At 43.4% G+C, this 21,965-nt stretch overlaps 1 protein-coding gene across 2 annotated transcripts in view; it reads left to right on the top strand.

The window, feature by feature from the left end:
- The window catches only part of RASGRF1 (Ras protein specific guanine nucleotide releasing factor 1), a 127,017-nt gene that overhangs the window by 53,107 nt on the left and 51,945 nt on the right, over nucleotides 1–21,965 (top strand). Inside the window, exons 4-16 of one of the 2 annotated variants that reach the window (XM_073569009.1) lie at nucleotides 6–95; nucleotides 193–446; nucleotides 551–630; nucleotides 714–907; nucleotides 4,297–4,406; nucleotides 4,512–4,630; nucleotides 9,249–9,409; nucleotides 11,027–11,084; nucleotides 11,269–11,405; nucleotides 12,915–12,997; nucleotides 16,545–16,793; nucleotides 17,659–17,780; nucleotides 21,417–21,539. In XM_073569009.1, coding sequence (XP_073425110.1) covers nucleotides 6–95; nucleotides 193–446; nucleotides 551–630; nucleotides 714–907; nucleotides 4,297–4,406; nucleotides 4,512–4,630; nucleotides 9,249–9,409; nucleotides 11,027–11,084; nucleotides 11,269–11,405; nucleotides 12,915–12,997; nucleotides 16,545–16,793; nucleotides 17,659–17,780; nucleotides 21,417–21,539 — 1,780 coding nt within the window. Of the gene's footprint in view, nucleotides 1–5; nucleotides 96–192; nucleotides 447–550; nucleotides 631–713; nucleotides 908–4,296; nucleotides 4,407–4,511; nucleotides 4,631–9,248; nucleotides 9,410–11,026; nucleotides 11,085–11,268; nucleotides 11,406–12,914; nucleotides 12,998–16,544; nucleotides 16,794–17,403; nucleotides 17,781–21,416; nucleotides 21,540–21,965 lie in introns of both variants that reach the window. The other variant, XM_073569008.1, reaches the window with a different exon arrangement.

The following is a 21,965-nucleotide window of genomic DNA, read 5'->3' as shown; positions in this document are numbered from 1 at the left end:
TCCAGATTGCATCACTACTTAAGGACAATGAGCGGATCCAGGCCACTCCAAGCTCGGCATCAACCGAGGACACTGACATCAGGAAAATCAAAAAGGTAAATGATGCCTCTTCTACTTGTGGATCATAAACTGTTCCAGCAGTGGAGCACCATAGGAAGTCTTTTATGTTCCCTCCGTGTGCGCTGTCTGCAGGTGCAGAGTTTCTTACGAGGATGGCTATGCCGGCGGAAGTGGAAGAGCATAATCCAGGATTACTCAAGATCTCCGCATGCAGACAGCATGCGTAAGAGGAACCAGGTGGTGTTCAGCATGCTGGAGGCCGAGGCAGAGTATGTGCAGCAACTGCATATCCTGGTCAATAACTTCCTGCGCCCGCTGCGTATGGCGGCCAGCTCTAAGAAGCCTCCCATCACTCATGATGATGTCAGCAGCATCTTTCTCAATAGGTGGATATCATTTTATGGTGAACCAGAAGTTTTCTCTGGCTTTTTCTGTAACATGGGACTTCTCTTAAATACTTTCCAAATGTTTTCCCCTTTTTCTTTTTCAGTGAAACCATCATGTTTTTGCACCAGATCTTCTATCAGGGCCTGAAGGCGAGAATCTCCAGCTGGCCCACACTGGTGTTGGGTGAGATCTGGTTTCTGCTTCTGGCTCGGTCATTTCTTTCACTTTCAGCCCCCCGTTAATCTCTGATTTGTATCTTTCTTCAGCGGATCTATTCGACATTCTTTTGCCGATGCTAAACATTTACCAAGAATTTGTGCGGAACCATCAGTACAGTCTGCAGATCCTGGCTCACTGCAAGCAGAACCGAGACTTCGACAAACTTCTGAAACAATATGAGGCCAAACCGGACTGTGAGGAGCGGACACTGGAAACCTTTCTCACCTACCCCATGTTCCAGGTCTCTAACAGTAAAAAATAATTGTTACACAATTTTGTTTTAGAGAATCTGTCACCAAGTCTGTACTTCCCAATTTCAGGCACTGTAAAATGGAGCAGAAACCTTGATATCAGCGCTGGGTCATTTATTGGGCTTCTTGCTGTAGTTTTGATGAAACACTAATTTACCTGCTGCAGCTGTGCTCCTTTCAATGATGAGCTCCTGCTCTGTCATCCTCGATAATCGTGGACTCCTCTATAACTCTGTCTACACCATTGAATGATAGTTGTTTGCCCACTGTTTGCATAACCAAAAAGCCAAAAATGAATGGTGGGGGTGAGGGATATCTGGAGCGCATGACTATGACCACATAGTAGGAACTCATCAATGAGAGGACTAGCAGAGCTGCAGAATATAAAACAACATTTTATCAAAATTACAGGAAGAGGCCCGGTAAGTGACCCAGCATTAAAATCTCGGTTTCTGCCTGCACGTTCTGCTGTGATCAGACAGAACAGCAAAAACCTGATAACCGCGTCCCTTTAATTAGAAATGATAGGGCATGCTCTGCAACTTAAACATTAAATGGTTATTCTATGGATAGGAAAGTGGAGATCCAGTGATCACAATGAAGAGGGCAGAGCACTCACCTCCTTAATTGTTTCCACCCATACAGCTTCATGTCCATACAGGTACCCACCCGTTCTTGGTGCTGCAGCATGTTCCATTCATTTTGAATAGTACTTAAAAGGGCATTCACTTACCTCTGGCATATTCAATGGGACCAACTGCAAGACACAAATGCCCGTGTGAAGGAGACAATGAGGTATATCTATAGGATACATCATAAATGTACAATAGATGCGGGACCCAGAGGTTTGGACAGTGTCCACATCAATCTGACATTTATGACATTTCCTACATCTATTCCCAAAATGTCTCTCCTGACAATGATGTGACAATGTTGATTGTCTCTAAAGCCAGACACCAATCAAAAATAACCAAACATTTCATTCATGCCGATTAAATCCATACCTGGTTCTGAGAAATCCATGGCTGAAATCGTATGCAAATGAGTGACACCTGTGGGACCATGCACTTGCAGCTCTCCAGCCCTCTCTCACTATTCTTCACCTCCTGTGTCTGACAGGTCAGTCTTGTATCAGTAGTCCATAGGTGTAGAGCAAGGCACTCCAGAAGATGAGCCATGAACAATGCGGGTTCTGACCTGTACAAGAGGAAGAAGAGAGCTTGGCACTCAATCTACAAAAGTATAATTAGAGTTATTAGGAAGCAATCCAAAAATATGCACGACGGTTCCATCAGAACCATTGACCTTCCTCTGATACACGGATTGCACTGGAGAAGAACAGATTGCACAGGAAAGGGGCTGATTGCACTGGAAATAAATGGATTGCACTGGAGATGGGAGGATTACACTAGAGATGGAGCGGATTGCACTGGAGATGGGGCGGATTGCACGGTGGATGGGCGGATTGCACGGTGGATGGACGGATTGCGCGGTGGATGGGCGGATTGCACGGTGGATGGGCGGATTGCACGGTGGATGGGCGGATTGCACGGTGGATGGGCGGATTGCACGGTGGATGGGCGGATTACACGGTGAATGAGCGGATTGCACTGTGGATGGGCGGATTGCACTGTGGATGGGCGGATTGCACTGTGGATGGGCGGATTGCACGGTGGATGGGCGGATTACACTGTGGATGGGCGGATTACACGGTGGATGGGCGGATTGCACGGTGGATGGGCGGATTGCACGGTGGATGGGCGGATTACACGGTGGATGGGCGGATTACACGGTGGATGGGCGGATTGCACGGTGGATGGGCGGATTGCACGGTGGATGGGCGGATTACACGGTGGATGGGCGGATTACACGGTGGATGGGCGGATTGCACGGTGGATGGGCGGATTGCACGGTGGATGGGCGGATTGCACGGTGGATGGGCGGATTGCACTGGAGATGTGCGGGTTGCACTGGAGATGTGCGGGTTGCACTGGAGATGGCCGGATTGCACTGTAGATGGGCAGATTTCACTGGGGATGGGCGGATTGCACTGGAGGTGGGCGGGTTGCACTGGAGGTGGGCGGGTTGCACTGGAGATATGCGGATTGTACTTTCTGACCACTTTTCCACAGTGCTACTCACGTTCTCCTCCATCTCCAGTGCGATCCATGTGGATCTGAGGAAGGTCAGAGGTTCTGATGGAAACCTCTTGCATATTTTTGGAGTGCTTTCTAATAACTAATTCTACTTTTGCTGACTGAGTGCCAAGTTCTCTTCTTCACTCTGGTTTCAGTGATTTGCTTTGCCTCACTTAGATCTCTCTCACAAGCGCTGTCGCTGACTAGTTCGGTACATGCGCAGTTCTGTCCGCATGACTTTGCTAGACCCAGTCAGTCGATGTGTGCATGCACCCTAGGCACCGATTTCACTAGTGAGAGCTGTGGGTCAGGGGAGTGACCTGTTAGGCACAAGAGGCAGGTCTGGCCTCAATGGCTCTGGTTGCAAAAGGTGCCTAATCCTTCTATAGGTTGTGCAGTAAACCCTCGGATTTGTTTGCTACTCACTGATTTCTTGGCACTGCAAAGTTTCAAAAGCCTATCTGCAAAACCTCATCATTGGATATGAATTTTACATCTCCTGCACTTTGTCTGGCACCGCAATTGGTACGCGTGAAGTTTCTCTAACAGGAGCCTAATGTGAGGCGGGGGCCGGCGGGTACAATTTAGTGTCTCCGGACTGTTGGGTATACACCAAGAGTATGGGCTGAATGTGAGTTTCCATGTCAGTGATTGATCTCATAGGTCCAGTAGATATTATGTGGCTGCTTCACAACAACTTATATATAATTCCACCAAAGCATGCTATTAATAATTGCATTTTTTTTTGCACACCCTAGAATCAATGATCTGATAGCAGCCATGTTTCACCGTTTCCAGAAATAATATTTTTATGGATTTGCTGCACTTTGTGTATCTGCTAATTATTGGAGATGCATTGAGATAACAGAAAACTGCTATGAGACTGACTTCTGGTGGCCAGATAACAAAATGACATCTATTCCATCTCCACTATTTTACAATTTCCAATGTAAAATTTTAATGTCTGAAATCGTTTTTTTTTTCTGTCTCTCTATATAATAAAGTATAATTTAACAGTTCCTCGTTGCCTACTGATAGCCTAATCATTCATTATTGGGATAATAATAGGTCTTAATTATATTTACATGTACAACTATGCCCAATATGGACGTGTCACCAGCATTTCATAGCAGTAGATGAAGCTTATTTAAGTCAAAGTTTCCCTTTAATTGGTGGAAAGCTTAAAGACGTAGATTAAATAGAAATGCATTAATTGTCTAATTATATTTTCTTCTCTGCAGATCCCTCGTTACATCCTCACATTACATGAATTGCTGGCTCATACACCACATGAGCATGTGGAGCGAAACAGTCTGGAGTACGCCAAGTCCAAACTAGAAGAGCTGTCAAGGTGCGGTCCGTCTCCTAATACTATAATTCCGCTATGTAGACATGTGTCATACATATAAAATCAAAGCAACCGCCCGGTACAGATACGTATGCGTCTCTTCTCCAGGATAATGCACGATGAAGTCAGTGAAACGGAAAATATCCGCAAGAATTTGGCCATTGAGAGGATGATTGTTGAGGGCTGTGAAATATTGCTGGACACCAGTCAGACCTTTGTACGTCAAGGTATGATACATGGGTCACTGGCCGTGCCCCGCGAGTTACTACTATGTCGATTATTGGGTTTTTGCTTCTGTGAGATGTCACGGCTCAGCGACGTGAAATAGGATATTTCTATGACCAGGTAAGGTAATCTTTTTTCATAGTAAGATCTTAGTTCGAAGTAAAGTTGGTACCGGTACCCTAGAGCCAGTCTGAACGTCAGAGGTAATGAATGACTGTGTCCATAGGTTCAGTTATTGATGTGAAAAGACATCGTCACTTCTTACAAATGGAGATCCAAGATATTTAAGGTACTAGTGCCTTATGCAGTAATGGGAAAAAGGGTTGTCCAAGCCAGAGGTGGGCATTGAAGATATAGGGATGCCACCTGTGACATGGTAGAAAGTTGTGCATTACATAAATTACATGCTACAGCCATATGAACCAATAAAAGCGACACATCCCCATGCTTAAAGGGTTATTCCCAAAATCACAATATGTTCTTATATTGAGGCACACATATACAGGTTGGGCAGAATGAGTTATACAGTTTAAATAATAGTTGAAGTATAATCATGTTATCAACTGTGCACGGTTTTCTCGTATATACCTAATCTTTAATAACTCACTAAAAGAAAAAGTTCATCTGGGTAAGGTCTGATGACCATTGGGGCTATTCAGGCAGCCAGACCTCGGCTACCTATCCACTTTTATTAATAAAGTAGATAATATGAATATACACTGTAAGCCTACATATGTACCCTTTGTATAATTATTCATTTCTGCCAATATAACTCATTTTTAAATCTGCCAGATTTTGAACCTATTACCTCCAAAGGTGCCCCTCCAAGCAGTATTTACTCTCCTTCTGCCATTGGAACCATCTGGTTTCTCCTGTGCTCCTATTTATCACGTGCCCTGCCATGTCTCGCAGCTGGCATAGCTCTGCTCTGCCTCCAGCACTGACATAGACTGCATTCTGCCCCTTTGCCTCTGCTTCTATACAGTACCCACCTTAACCTATTTTATCTTCTGCCATCTACGTCAGTATAGATGCTGAGTGGTCTTCCATCAATGTTAGCTATTTTTTTTTCTCAAGCTCAGTTATTTTGCACCCCTCTAAGGCAGTGCAGGTTTGAGCTGTGTTTGTTGCCTGCTGCTGACAGACCAATGATATGAAACTGTAAGGCTAAGTGCACACGTACCGGAACTCTCGCGGAAATTACCGCGAGAATTCCGGAATTCCAGTCCGCGGGAAAATCGCATTTTAAATTCCCGCGATTTTCCCCTCGGAAAAACTAGCATTTTGCAAGCGTATTTAGCTTGCAAAATGCTAGCGTTCTCCAAGCGATCTGTAGCATCGCTTGGAGAACTGATTGACATAGTGTTTAACAAGTGTGACCAACTTTTTACTACTGAGGCCGCCTATGCAGCATCAATAGTAAAAGATAGAATAAAAAGATAAAAACTCTTACTGTTTCTCTTATTCATTCTCGTCTCGACTATTGTAACTCTCTTCTAATCGGTCTCCCTCTTACCAAACTCTCCCCTCTCCAATCTGTCTTGAATGCTGCAGCCAGGATCATATTCCTCACCAATCGTTACACCGATGCCTCTACCTTGTGCCAGTCATTACACTGGCTACCCATCCACTCCAGAATTCAGTATAAACTTATTACCCTCACTCACAAAGCCCTCCATGGCTCAGCACCACCCTACATCTCCTCCCTTGTTTCAGTATACCACCCTACCCGCGCCCTCCGTTCTGCTGATGACCTGAGGTTAGCATCCTCAATAGTCAGAACCTCCCACTCCCGTCTCCAAGACTTTACACGTGCCGCGCCAATTCTTTGGAATGCACTTCCCAGGTCAATACGATTAGTCCCCAATCCCCACAATTTTAAGCATGTCCTGAAAACGCATTTATTCAGACTGGCCTATCGCCTCAACACATTAACCTAATCTATCCCTGTGTGGCAGAGCCAAAAGTTTTACCATAACCAGGTTCCCCGCATCATTCTCCCACATGCTTTATGCATCCATTAGCCCTCTGTGTCCGTACTGTCACACACCTAACATTATGGCTGGTCCATACAATCAGGGCGACTGTTACCACCCACCTTTCGTGTCTACCTCTTTCCTCATAGACTGTAAGCTTGCGAGCAGGGCCCTCTTTCCTCTTGGTATTTGCTATAATCTACTGTATGTGATTATTGTTATGCTGTAATGTCTATTGTCTGTACAAATCCCCTCTGAAATGTAAAGTGCTGCGGAATATGTCGGCGCTATAAAAATAAAATTTATTATTATTATTATTATAGAATGTAAAAAAAAAAAAAAATACTGTTATTCTTACCTTCCGACGTCCCGCGCATCCGTTCCCAGTAATCCTTTGCGAAAATGCCCGCGATGACGTCCGTTCTCGCGGGATCGCGACGTCTCGCGGTAATTCGCGATGACGTCGCGCGAATGACCGCGAGACTTCGTGATCCCGCGAGATCGGACGCCATCGCGGGCATTTTCGCAAAGGATTACTGGGACCGGAGCGTGGAGAGAAGCGAGAATGCTGCGCAGGACGTCGGAGGGTGAGAATAACAATATTTTTTATTTTATAATTCTTTTTTTTACAGGGATATGGTACCCAAAGCCCGGAGGACAGTCTCCTCTCCTCCGGACCGTGGGTACCATCCGCAATTGTTCTGCTTACTTTCCGCATGGTGTGCACAGCCACATGCGGGAAGTAAGCGGAACAATGCATTCCTATGGGTGCGGGATCGCCGCGATTCCGCAAAATAATGAGCATGCTGCGGTTTTTACCGCGAAGCGATGCCGCTGCGGTAAAAACCGCAGCATTAGCACAGCATTGCGGAATCCCATAGGAATGCATGGGATGCTTATTTTTCGCGTTTTCGCGGAAAAATCGCGCGGTTAAAACCGCCGCGGAAACGCGAAAAAAACGCCACGTGTGAACTCAGCCTAAGGCTAAGTGCACACGTAGCAGAAAATTTCTGCTTGAAAACAGGACTCCCTTCCCAGAAACCGCACGTTTTTTCTGCGCGTTTTTGCCGCGATTTTTGCGCGTTTTTCGTGCGTTTTTTTCCGCGCGTTTTCCAAACACATTGAACTAATCAGAAACGCGGAAAAAAAACGTGAAATTAATGAGCATGCTGCGTTTTTTACCGCAATGCTTTTTTTTCGCGGTAAAAAACGCATCAATGTGCACAAAAAGTGCAAAATGCATAGAAATGAATGGGAAGCTTCTTTTTCGCGGTTTTCCCGCGGATTTTTTGGCAAATCCGCGGGAAAAACCGTAAAAAAACCCCTCTGTCTGAACACAGCCTAAATGCTGCTCTGTTGATGCTTGTGGCAGAGGATTATCTGTTGCCGTATGCATCAACACGACAGCATTTGCAGATTCACATCGCTGATCTGTCAGCAGCAGGCAAAAAACACAGCTCAACTCTGTACTGCCTAGTTATTACAGTCTGAAATGCGGAGGAGAGTTGAGCTGTATTGAAAAACTAATAATTATGTAAAACCGCATTGCAGTTATATTGATGTAGATGGCAGACAATAAAATCTGATAGGCAGGATAGTGCACATGAGCTTGAGTTGAATTTCACACTTAGATTAGTTTGGTGATAACTTAGTGATGAGGCTAGTCATTGGCATTCAGGAGGGTGAGGGAGGAGTCTGCAGCACTGAGGAGAAGGAGGTGCTGCTGGGAATTGTAGTTTTAGCAGTGTAAGAATAGGACCACCCATTCAGCTATGTGAAGCTGGATGCACAGAGGGACAGACAGAGGTGAAAAAGAGGCACAAGAGAGAAATGTTATATTGGGCTTGCTCTGTATATTCACAATAAGCATGCATTTACTGTGCTTCAATGAAAATAATGAGATTTTGGAAATAACCCTTTAAAGCAAATCTTTCACCTGGCTTCCCAATACAAACTATACATTATTATATGCATCTTTTAGACCTGATGAGGATGGTGTATTCACTTTAAAAATTCAAGTCAGAACGGCTGTGTAGTCCTGATATTAAAATTAGTATTATTTTGAGTCCAGCAGCAGAATGAGACAGATCATGAGTTCAAGTATATTATATAGTCTCCGCCCCTCACCCAGCCGGATTGACAGCTGTAGCTTGTACCAAGCAGTATGAGTTCTGAGCAGCAGCAGGGAGGAGGGACACTGAGGAGCTCTCAGCTGTCAATTAGGAGATTGACGTAAACTTTCATGTCTACCACTTTGAGATGAATTCGCAATCTAAATATGGTATCTTTATCAGGTCTAACTATGTATTGAATAATGTATAGAGTTTACATACTGAAATTTGATGGCAGAACAGGGCAGCGACCCCTTAAGACACTACGTATCACTATTTTGCATAGAATCTTTACGTTAGCTTTACTGTGTGGTACGCCACCTGTTGATTGTCTTAGTGTCTCATCTAAAGTACTCTGCAGAGCAGGACATGATACTGGGGGCACAAGCTGGGCTTCTGTAGGGCACTAGGAGGCCATCATTGGTCTAAGCATAAAAACCCTTTAAATAGTTGTAGTTATATTTTATAACATACATTGTATGAAGTGTTTAAGATGGCACTGGGAAATAATAGGATGTCTTACAACTTTGTAGGTTGCCTGATACAAGTGCCAATGTCAGAGAAAAGTAGGATGACACGAGGGCGGCTTGGATCCTTATCTCTGCGGAAAGAAGGAGAGCGCCAGTGCTTCCTGTTCTCCAAACATCTTCTAATATGTACACGGAGCTCGGGGGGGAAGCTGCACCTCACGAAGGTAAGCACACAACACAGCTATCCCCCTCATGTTTGGCTTTTGCCATTATAAGTTACGTGGTTTTCGTTTGCTTAAAACATAGATTCCACCTTTCAACAACACTTTACAATTAGAACAAGATACCACAGCACATAGAAAAGAGAAACATTTGCTTGATTTACCATGTGCTGGATTGCTTGGGGCCCCGGGAAATGAATGGTGTTTCATTGACTGCATAGAGTCTCAGTGATTGCACAATGTTTTAGTGATTGCGCAGTGTCTCCCGGTGACTGCGCAGTGTCTCCCGGTGACTGCGCAGTGTCTCCCGGTGATTGCAGATTGCACAGTGTTTTGGTGATTGTACAGTATCCCGGTGACTGCACAGCGTCTCCTGGTGATTGCACAGTGTTTTGGTGATTGCACAGTGTTTTGGTGATTGCGTAGTGTCCCGGTGATTGCACAGTATCTTCTGGTGATTGCAGTGTGTTTTGGTGATTGCACAGTATCTTCTGGTGATTGCAGTGTGTTTTGGTGATTGCGTAGTGTCCCGGTGATTGCACAGTATCTTCCGGTGATTGCACAGTGTTTTGGTGATTGCGTAGTGTCCCAGTGATTGCACAGTGTCTCCCAGTGATTGCACAGTGTTTCGGTGATTGCAGTATCGCAGTGGTTTTGCAGTGTCTCCCAGTGATTGCAGTATCTTGGTGACTGTGCAGTGTCCCAATGAATGCAGTATTGCATTCATTGCAGAGTGTCCCGACGATTGCAGTCATTGCAGACTGTCCCGGTGATTGCACAGTGTTACGGTTATTGCACAATGCACCAGGGATTGATCAATGCCCCAGTGATTCAGGAGTGCCCCAGTGATAGTATAGTATATTATTGATTGCTTGTTGCCTTGAATTGCATGTTTTTATCAGATGTTGTATGGAATTAGTGATTGCTTGGTGTTCTGGTGATTATATGATATATTTATGATTGTTCAGTGCACCAGAGATTGCATTGTGTCCCAGTGAATACAAGGAATGTTAGTGATTGCTTAGTGACTGCGTGAATTTCCAAGAATCTATGGAATTGCTTGACGCTTCTGTACCTGCATGGTGTTGAAGTGAAATGGCATGGTGTCCCAGAGATTGCTTTGTCTCCCAATAATTGTATGGTGTCCCAATGATTTCATGGTGCCCCACTGATTGCACAGTGACCCAATGACTACATTAATGTGTTCAGACAGAAGCGTCAGAGGTGATGATGGACGTGTTTTGACTGCACTAAGCACTGCTCATATTACCATGTCCCCGGGTCAGTGCTGGGCTCTCCGCTCATAGAACATCCAGTCCCACGGCTCTTTTCACATCCTAACAATCACTTTGCTGATGCCACCACTACTTTAGTGAAAAGATTAAAAGCTTTACAGTTGTTATGTCAGCGTCTCGCCAGCTGGCACAGCTCTGTGGCACAATGCCTGTGTGATTTCTGTCACTATGATGTCCGGTTGTGTTTGGTTGGTCAGTGCTGGAGTTGCTGGTTGGGATCCCAGTGTATCTGTGTTGTGTCTGGTTGTCACGTAGAGAACATATTTACCGAATGTCTCTGAATCCCAGAAATGTCTTTGATCACTATTCTCTGCGTCTCTCCTAGAATGGGGTGATATCTCTGATGGACTGCACCTTACTGGAAGACCAGGATGACGATGACAGTTAGTACAGAAGCTCCATCGCCAGTTAACCTTTATTTTTTCTAATTCACCCCCATGACACCTAATTTACTTAGCATTAAACCAAAAAGATTCCGTCCCCTAAATCATCTTTTTACTGTGCTCTATGGCATTGCATGCAGGCCCCATGCATACTTACCATTTTGTCCACTGTCTCCTATTGCAGACAGACCTCCCTCACAGGATGGGGATCACTTGGACTTTAAGATCTCAGTGGAACCCAAAGATTCTGCACCATTTGTTGTCATTCTACTGGCATCTTCCAGGCAGGAGAAAGCAGCATGGACCAGTGACATCAGCCAGGTCACCACTGTCATCACTGTGTCATCTCCTAGCCACCATAAGTGACATGATGTCTTTATATCTTCATGGTATCATCACCACTTCCATTTATTCTTCCCATTGCTATTAGTCGATTTATCCAGGCTTGTGGGCCCTGGCTCTGTGTTTCTTCTTCTCTCTACCAGTATCTGAATGGTTATGGAGGTGATATTTGACATTACACAATACACATAAATCTTCCCAATCTTCAGCTTCCCATACACATAAGAAGTGTATAGGCAGAGCCCCCACCTCAGCTTAGTTGTCAGATATACAGTAAGTGGGGGTGAGGATTGCACAGTTGGATTTTAGCTGCCTGTTCCTACTGATAAGCCAAGTTCATTGTATGTGTATATGAAGGTTGGGCGAGAGAGCTGTCAGCAGGAAGAACGTTTCACCAAGTTATCTAATGTGTATGGCCAAACGTAGTCAAGTTTTAACGTTTTAGGGCCATGGGCCCAATTCTTTATCGCATGTACTCCTTTTTTTCTATGATTTTGGTGTCTTTTTTTTGCCTGTAATTAATTTACGGATTATTCTTCTTTTAAACTGTGCCTTATTTAAAGTCTATTTTATAGTTATTTGCCTATTGCTGTTGTTTTTTTTACTTTTGCCATTTTGGTTGAGATTTGGAATTTCAGCTGATACAGCAAGTGCAACGTTTTAAAAAGTTGAAAATCTTTTCCAAATGCACTCTAGTTTACTCTGGAGTGATTTTAAGTGATTCGTTGCCCTTAAAATGTGGCAAAAAAGGTTAAAGGCAAAAATAAAGAGCATTTTTTTTATTTTGCCCAAAATTCATGAACCCTGCGCCCCATTTTGAAGAATGTAGCACAAAAAAGTCAATACCACGATACAAAAAAAAGAAAAGTAACTAAAAAAAGTGATAAATCAGGCCCTAAAGGTATTGCTTTCAAGGGTTCTGATTTTTTTTGTTTAGTGCCTCCTGCACTTTCTAAAAGCATGTGTCTTTTATAAACTCCAAGTCAATTACATGGCCATCAGAAAGTGCAAAAATAGAGGGGCAATCTCTTTTTGTTATATTTTGTACTGCTTCTTCTCTTGGGTGTAACATGTAGCTGATCCCAGCTGCACTGTTGCAAGTGTTCATTGTTCCTGCAGCACCTCCGCAGGGGAAATGATGCATTGCATCACTGGTTGATCCTCCAGAAGGACAAACTCTTTTTGTAGCTGATTGTGGAGGGTCCTTAACAGTAAATATGCCTCTGTTAACTATGAATTACGTAATTGTGTATTTCAAAATGTTTTTTCCAAACTTTTCTGGTTTGATAGTATAGAGATAAAAAATCCTATGCCTTGTTCGTAGGTACTATGTGAAAGAAACCGCCAGCGCTGAGTATATTTGGTGACAGACTGGCGTTGAGTTGTCTCCATTTGTCTTTGTGACTGTACCCCATTATTCCCTTCCATGTTGTTCCGTTCTCTGTCAGTCGCTCTCTGCCTACATCTGACCGTGAGTCTGCTCTCTAGTGTGTGGATAACATTCGCTGTAATGGACTGATGATGAACGCCTTTGAGGAGAATTCCAAGGTCTCTGTACCCCAGATGATCAAGTGAGTGAATATAGAAGAAATACTAACCTATACTTAAAGAAAATTATTTTGAGTTAATTTCCTGTAAGGCTTGTAACTATAAGGTCTCGCTCACACTGGCGTATTATACAGAGAAGTGCAGGGTGAGAAACGCATAGCACTGCACTCTGACCAATGTTATACAATGAGTCAGCGCTCATTTGTGAGTTTTTGCTTAGCTCTAACGGGACTGAGGAAAAAAAATTGCAGCATGCTGAGATTGTCTGGATAAGACTTGCCAATGTAAGTGAATAGGTACGAGAAAAAAAATCGGATCGCACACGGACCAATGCATATATCGCCCAATTTTTACTCACACATCTTAAAGAAAACCAGACAGTTCATCTGCCAAGTACACTAAATTCACAGCCCGAACCATATTATGTAGATAATACTTAGGTAGAATAGATAGACATCCTGGAGATATATAATTTTACAAGATCCCTACATATTATTAAACTTGCACCCTCCAGTGCCTTTCATGTGGCACTAAAGGGTATTCAGCCTAGTTTTAACATAATGAATAATTTAAAAAATGACGTGGAGTCCCCTCTATTTTTGATAACCAGCAGAGGTGAAGCTTACAGCTGTGAGCTGATATTATCAGGCTGGGAAAGTCCCTGGTTAGTGGGCCCTTCCCAGTTCCAAGCCTAAAAATGCCAGCCCACAGCCACCTTAACATTGTCGCATCACATTAGATGCTCCAATTCTGGGGTTTTGCCGGCAATTCCCAACTGCCCTGGTGCGGTGGCAATCGGGGTAATGGTAGTTGGAGTTGGTGACAGCTGTGATTTGTCATAAATCACAGCTGACAACGAGCCCTGGGGTTAGTAATGGATAGGTGTCTATCAGACACCTCCATTACTAACCTGGTAAATAAAAATAAAAACATATACAGAAAAAAATACTTTATTTGAATAAAGGCCCCCCACACTATCCCTTGTTCATCAATTTATTTGTAAAAATGTTGCCACGAAACTCCGATCTAGACCTTGTTCCTCTGGCGACTGTGAATAGCAGTAACGTGACCCTCACAGGTGCTGGGTAGTAACTACAATGCTCATCAGAGCCACCAGGTGTCTGCGCTCAGCGAGACCCGGCAATAATGATAAGGATTGTCATCAGTATCCTGTGCCTGTGAATAGCTGAAACATTACTGCTATTCACAGTTGCCGGAGCCATAGTCGAGGAATATGGACTACATCAGAGCTTTGTGGCAACATTTAAGACAAACTACAGCTGTCATCAACCATTATCCCTTTGGCCACTGTACCAGCTCATTCGAGAAGAGCCAGGCAAAAATGTAATATGGCTGAAGGCTGGTATTTTTAAGCTGGGAAGGGCCCAATAACCAGGGATCTTCTCACACTGATGATATAAGCCCACAGCTGCTTTCCAAATGTTCAGTTTGTCTGATTTTTCTCTTTATAGGTATATATTTTAGTAAAATGTAAATTGTTCTTTTAGTCTATAAACTTCTGAATTTCCAAGCAATAAATTTTGGGGGGGTTTTTGAAAAGGAGAAATGGTCTAATTTAAAAAAAAAAACACCCAGTGCTTTCAGACCTTAACTAATGCAAAGAAAACAAGTTCATAATCATTTAGAAACAACAATACAAATGTTTTAACTCAGGAAGAGTTCAGAAATCAATATTTTGTGGAGTAACCATGATTGTTAATCACAGCTTTCATGCGTCTTGGCATGCTTTCCACCAGTCTTTCACACTGCTTCTGGAGCAAAAATGTAAGCAGCTCTTCTTTGTTTCATGGCTTGTGGCTATCCATCTTCCTCTTGATTACATTCCAGAGGTTTTTAATGGGGTTCAGGTCTGGAGAATGGGTTGCCCATGACAGGGTTTTGATGTGGTGGTCTCTTTTGCCAGAGCTGTATATCTAATATCCTTCTATTGTCTATCTGATCTATATAGATATTCTATCTACATCTGTATACAATATTGCTTTATTAGGTTTGTAAACTAGCTTTTAAATTACATAGAGAATTACAGTAGTAAAATTGCACACAGATTGCCTATACGGATGTCATACCAATGCTAGATGAGAAAAATTGCACACTTGCATGACATAAGTTGAACCATATGTCCACTCGTCCAACTTTTCAGGAGCAACATCAGAGCTATTTTTTATACGCTAATGTGAGCGAGCCCTATGTAAGAATAAAAATGACGCAGGTAACATTACATATATTTATTAGTTTTATGTTAAAGGGGTTGTCTCATCTTAATATACTGGCAAAATTGCAAAGTGCTTTTAAAAACAAGCAAATTTGCAAATGACTTCTTATTAAAATCATCTCCATTCCGAATAAAGGAAGTATTTTTTATTTCTTTTGTATACTGCTCATTGCCTAGGTTATCGGCCACTGCCTGCATTCTATCAGAGGTGGCCAATTTCGTAGGTAAGAAATATGGATTTGCATGCTCTATGCTTTAAAACTTGTAGGAGCTGTCCTGAAGCTGTCAGGATCTGGCCAGTTTTCGAGCCACTTATAGTTCATAGGCAAAGCTGCCACTTGCAGCATCAGGGGGCGCAAAGTTCTGGCCAGCAATGTGATCATGCTTCTCCTCTGAATTGAAAATCTTCAGGAAAAAGCAGAGGAGCGGTGTTTGCTAATTTAATAAAGACGATGATACAATCCTTTTATGCAACTTCAGTGCATTAAAGGGGTTGTCCAAACTGATGCTGTGGGTCTGTCTGCAGAACCTCGTAATCAGCAATGATCACTGGCAGAATCTGCAGCCAGCCATACATTTCTCCTGTAGCTCCTATACAGGTGTAATGTGGTGTTACGTAATTTACCTCTATTTGCAGCCTTCCCTCTCAAAGTGGTATCTCCTATCTCAGTTTTTCAGAAGCAGGAAGTTTCACACAGAGGTCAAAATAGTGACAGTGGAGAGCCAACTGCTTGTTTCATTTGTTTGTTTTAAAGGAAATCTTTCAGCAGGATTTTGCTATGTAATCTGAGGACAGCATGAGGTAGGAGTTAAAACACTCAAATCAGCGATGTGTTACTTATCAGGCTGCATGCTGTTGTTTACTTATAATGAAGGTTTTATCACCAGTACATTATCACTGCTCTGACTACAGGAAGCATGTGAGATATAGTTTGACCACACCCCCAACTCTGATTAGCTACTTCTGTCCATAGACAATGTACACAGAAAACTGTGGTGTGGGTGGGATTAGGTCTCTGAGCTCTGCTACGTTACTTCTAAGAACTCTGATTGTATCAGAACTGCAGCACGCAGTAAACTAAGTGATACATCGTTCGATTCAGGGTCTCTTTGCCTATATTATGCTGCTGTCAGATGAGATAGCAAAATTCTGTTGACAGATTGCCTTTAAGGGCCACTGCTTTAATCACTGATTTAGAAAGGAATGTTTTTATTTTCCTAATATAAATTTCAGAGAGATTTTATTTTTGGTCTCTTTAATTTTTTTTTAGCATATTTTATCATATAAATTAAGACTTTTTTTCCTAATGTAACACTCTGAAAACATGTTCCCATAGGTCAGACAGCAGCCTGTATTGTGATGATATCGATATTCGATTCAGTAAAACCATGAACTCATGCAAGGTTCTTCAGATACGCTACGCAAGTGTTGAGCGTTTACTGGAGCGTCTCACGGACCTGCGCTTTTTAAGTATTGATTTCCTCAACACGTTCCTGCACTCTTACCGGGTCTTCACTACTGCAGATATTGTCCTTGACAAGCTTATAGCTATCTATAGGAAACCGGTCAGCGCCATCCCTGCCAGGTGGGTACCTGTAAGTGAGACCAAGTTCGAAGAAATCCACAAACTGCACTATGGGAAGGAGTCATAGCTTAGGTGTTTTATGTTTCTGTATACCTGTGGATATACTGTAGATATGAGGCGAGATCATAAATTAATCCAGTCCGAGCAATCAGTCTGTTAGGGATCTTGATACAGTAGGAAAACAGCACTGAAGCACAAACCGCTGCTATAATGAAATACTGTGTAGGCTGACAGCTCAAAAACATTCATAAACAAATGTTAAGTTTAACATTTTTGAGGCACATGCGCCTTAAAGAGGTTGGGCACCTTTTTACTGAAAACAACTCCACACCTATCCATGGGTTGTGTCTGATATTGCAGCCCGCTCCATTAAAGTGAATGTGCACAAGCTGCAGTACTTTGAACAACCTGTTGAAGTGCTGTTTTGGGAGGAAAGCAGGAAAACTTTTTAGAGAACTGCGAGAATCAACTAAATTTCCCAGTATTAACCATTTTTTTTTATTATTTCTAGATAAACCATTGTGAATTTTCCTCCATTTTCTTGCATGTTCCATTGTGATTAGGGCATCACTATTTATATCATATTTTGTTTGCATTTTCACATCTTTAGATCTTTAGAGCTACTGTTTGCAAGTAATCAGAATAATAAACTTCTGTATGGCGAGCCGCCTAAGTCTCCTAGAGCTACACGCAAGTTCTCATCCCCACCACCCCTCTCCATCACCAAGTCATCATCCCCAAGTCGTAGACGCAAATTGTCGCTTAATATTCCCATAATTACTGGTGGAAAAGCATTGGACCTGGCCGCCTTGAGCTGCTCTTCCAATGGATATTCAAGTGCCTGTCCTGCTCCTCCTCCATACAGCAAGACGAGCCTGGACATCAACAAACTCTATGTATCTGGAAGTTTCCCAAGCAAAGTGGGAGAAGGAGAGGAGCCACCCGCTGAGAAAGATGAGGAGCCCGTTGCACCACGCCAAAATAAAGGTTGGTGAATGCTAATCTCTTCTGCTTACTCCAAATAGAAAAAAGGACCCATCCATTGTAGGGTCTCATAGATAAAAATAAGTTATTTTATTCAGACCTCCAGAGTTCTGGTTACATTGTCGCTATCTTCAGCCACCCCAAGGGGGAGCTCTGGAACTTTCTGAATACTGATTTATTATTGAGTTTAATACATATATGTATACAGTTGGGTCCTAAAGTCCTTCCATTGGTGGCCAAAAATGTATCATTTAACCCCATCTTTATGATTGACATACATGTACATCACATGTCGGGTGTGGGTCTATGAAACGGGATTCATGGAAGGAAGTTGCCGGTTGCGATCGGAGCTAGGTAAATTCGCTAATGTTTAACCATTTAAACACCAATTTTAATATCTGAGAGTGACATTTAAATTGCTGGTTTGTCTAGCACGCATCGATCATCTGCCAGCTGAGTGAACTTGGAAGTTGGGGGTCTTCTAAAGGCCCCCGTTACCAACATCTTGGTGCTCCTATGAAGTTCAGCAGGTGCCTCGGCTTTTTCTGAGGAAGTAATTTGACAACATAGCACAATAATGATTATTACAGTGTATAGAATACGTGATCAAATAATCACAAGTTCAAGATTTTAGGGGGAACTAAACTCTAAAGTAAAAATGAATTTAAAAAAAGAGTGTTTTAGAAAATATTAGAAAAGTTAAAAAAAATTACATTTTTAAACACCTCCTTTCCCAATGAAAAAAAGTGTCAAAAAAAAGAAGAATATTTGGTATTTTTGTGTCCAATCTATCAAAGTTGATTGCCCCGTGTGGTAAACGCTGTAACAGGAGAAAAAAAATTAAGATGTCAGCATTGCCGTTTATAAGTCACCACACTTTCTCCAAACAAAATGCAATAAAAAATCAATAATTTGCGCTACGAATACCTTCCTAAGAAAAGAATGAGAATTCGGATTACTAGGTGTTATAAAATAAATAGGTTAAATATGTTAAATATTGTGAGTGTCACTATGAGACTTCAAAAGGATCAGAGATTCGTAACAAAGTGTAGGCAAACCAATAATTAGAACCATGTCATAGTATACATTCTCAATGAAACCTGTTGAGGTTTACTTACGGTAAGTGGTATTCATAATAGACTCAAAAATAGAATTAATACCTAATTATTGACAACTATTACCCTCATATGGTCTGACAGGCAAAACACCCTCAGGTATTCGTAGCGCAAGTGATTGATTTTTACTGATTCTCTGCAATCTGACATCCTTGTGGTACTGTCTTATTTGCTGCTGAATCCTTCCATATTATACTTGCGCCTCCTGCTGCCTGTTGTAACAAAATGCAATAAAAAGCTATTAAAATTTAGCATGGACCACACAATAGTATCAGTAAGAATGGCAGTGGATCACTGGCTGCAGTGGTGATGGGAGCACGGTCAGCACACCATCCCACATTAATGGCCGCAGCTGTCAGGTGCGTATGGTCAGCACATCATCCCACATTAATGGCCGCAGCTGTCAGGTGCGTATGGTCAGCACATCATCCCACATTAATGGCCGCAGCTGTCAGGTGCATATGGTCAGCACATCTTCCCACAGTAATGGCTGCAGCTGTCAGGTGCATATGGTCAGCACATCATCCCACATTAATGGCCGCAGCTGTCAGGTGCGTATGGTCAGCACATCATCCAACATTAATGGCCGCAGCTGTCAGGTGCATATGGTCAGCACATCATCCCACATTAATGGCCGCAGCTAGCAGGTGCGTATGGTCAGCACATCATCCCACATTAATGGCCGCAGCTGTCAGGTGCGTATGGTCAGCACATCATCCCACATTAATGGCCGCAGCTGTCAGGTGCGTATGGTCAGCACATCATCCCACATTAATGGGCGCAACTGTCAGGTGCATATGGTCAGCACATCTTCCCACAGTAATGGCTGCAGCTGTCAGGTTCATATGGTCAGCACATCTTCCCACAGTAATGGCTGCAGCTGTCACGTGCGATTGGTCAGCACATCATCCAACATTAATGGCCGCAGCTGTCAGGTGCATATGGTCAGCACATCATCCCACATTAATGGTCGCAGCTGTCAGGTGCGTATGGTCAGCACATCATCCCACATTAATGGCCGCAGCTGTCGGGTGCATATGGTCAGCACATCATCCCACATTAATGGCCGCAGCTGTCAGGTGCATATGGTCAGCACATCTTTCCACAGTAATGGCTGCAGCTGTCAGGTGCGATTGGTCAGCACATCATCCAACATTAATGGCCGCAGCTGTCAGGTGCGTATGGTCAGCACATCATCCTCCATTAAGGGCCACAGCTGTCAGGTGCGTATGATCAGCACATCATCCCACATTAATGGGTGCAACTGTCAGGTGCATATGGTCAGCACATCATCCCACATTAAGGGCCACAGCTGTCAGGTGCATATGGTCAGCACATCATCCCACATTAAGGGCCACAGCTGTCAGATACGTATGGTCAGCACATCATCCCACATTAAGAGCCGCAGCTGTCAGGTGCGTATGGTCAGCACATCATCCCAGATTAATGACCTCAGCTGTCAGGTGCATATGGTCAGCACATCTTCCCACAGTAATGGCTGCAGCTGTCAGATGCGTATGGTCAGCACATCATCCCACATTAATGGCCACAGCTGTCAGGTGCGTATGATCAGCACATCATCCCACATTAATGACCTCAGCTGTCAGGTGCATATGGTCAGCACATCTTCCCACAGTAATGGCTGCAGCTGTCAGGTGCGATTGGTCAGCACATCATCCCACATTAATGGCCGCAGCTGTCAGGTGCGTATGGTCAGCACATCATTCCACATTAATGGCCGCAGCTGTCAGGTGCGTATGGTCAGCACATCATCCCACATTAATGGCCACAGCTCAGGTGCGTATGGTCAGCTCATCTTCCCACAGTAATGGCTGCAGCTGTCAGGTGCGATTGGTCAGCACATCATCCAACATTAATGGCCGCAGCTGTCAGGTGCGTATGGTCAGCACATCATCCTACATTAAGGGCCACAGGTGTCAGGTGCGTATGGTCAGCACATCATTCCACATTATTGGCCGCAGCTGTCAGGTGCGTATGGTCAGCACATCATCCTACATTAAGGGCCACAGGTGTCAGGTGCGTATGGTCAGCACATCATTCCACATTAATGGCCGCAGCTGTCAGGTGCGATTGGTCAGCACATCATCCCACATTAATGGCCGCAGCTGTCAGGTGCATATGGTCAGCACATCATTCCACATTATTGGCCGCAGCTGTCAGGTGCGTATGGTCAGCACATCATTCCACATTAATGGCCGCAGCTGTCAGGTGTGTATGGTCAGCACATCATCCCACATTAATGGCCGCAGCTGTCAGGTGCGTATGGTCAAAACATTATCATTTCTTATGTTCCACAACCCCCTTAGAAAATGTCTGCCACACTATTTGAAGTTCTACCATGATTTGAGGCTCTGGTGAATCCACGAGACTCGCACATATGTTACAATTTTTTTTTTTGCTGTTTGTCTTACTAGGAGGTACAACTGTTATTGTGCACAGTATGTCATGACTCTTAGTTTGATCTGTAATGATAACATATTGCTCCTGTCACTTTCTCATCCAGACTCTGAAGTTTGTCGAGCAGACTCAGACACTGAACAGACACAGAGCGATGAGGCAGAGACCGATACATCGCCAACCCGCTCACCAACTACACCAATCTCACAACGTGGCCGTAATTCTGCAGGTGAGTAAATCTTAAACAAAGCCGATCCACACTTCAGATATATTCTCTATACTGAAGACTAAAATTACAATTCTGGAGCATCATTCCTTGGATTTCTGCATGGTGCAATTCCTGCTATACCTCTCCTGTAAATACATTTCTCAACATTGAATTCGCACCTAAAGTAAGAAAAAGTCATGGAAATATGGAAATCACAAGATGGATAGACATGTCAATGATATGCAAATGATGAAAAAATGAAAACAAAATATGTAAACCATCAAAATGTATTTAGTACCAACCATGAGGTCCGCACACAGACATACACATGCTTACACAGATTGACTGCTATAAATGAGATTATTAATGGTTGTGTTAGGCATCGAGTTCCCGTCACTGCACAGGGGGATTCTTAAGCCATGTCCTCTCCCATTCTTCTTCAGCCGC

This window comes from Dendrobates tinctorius, unplaced genomic scaffold (assembly GCF_039654945.1).
Source record: "Dendrobates tinctorius isolate UK_male_01 unplaced genomic scaffold, ASM3965494v1 ptg000022l, whole genome shotgun sequence".
Taxonomy (NCBI): domain Eukaryota; kingdom Metazoa; phylum Chordata; class Amphibia; order Anura; family Dendrobatidae; genus Dendrobates; species Dendrobates tinctorius.
This window is presented reverse-complemented; position numbering and strand designations above follow the sequence as displayed.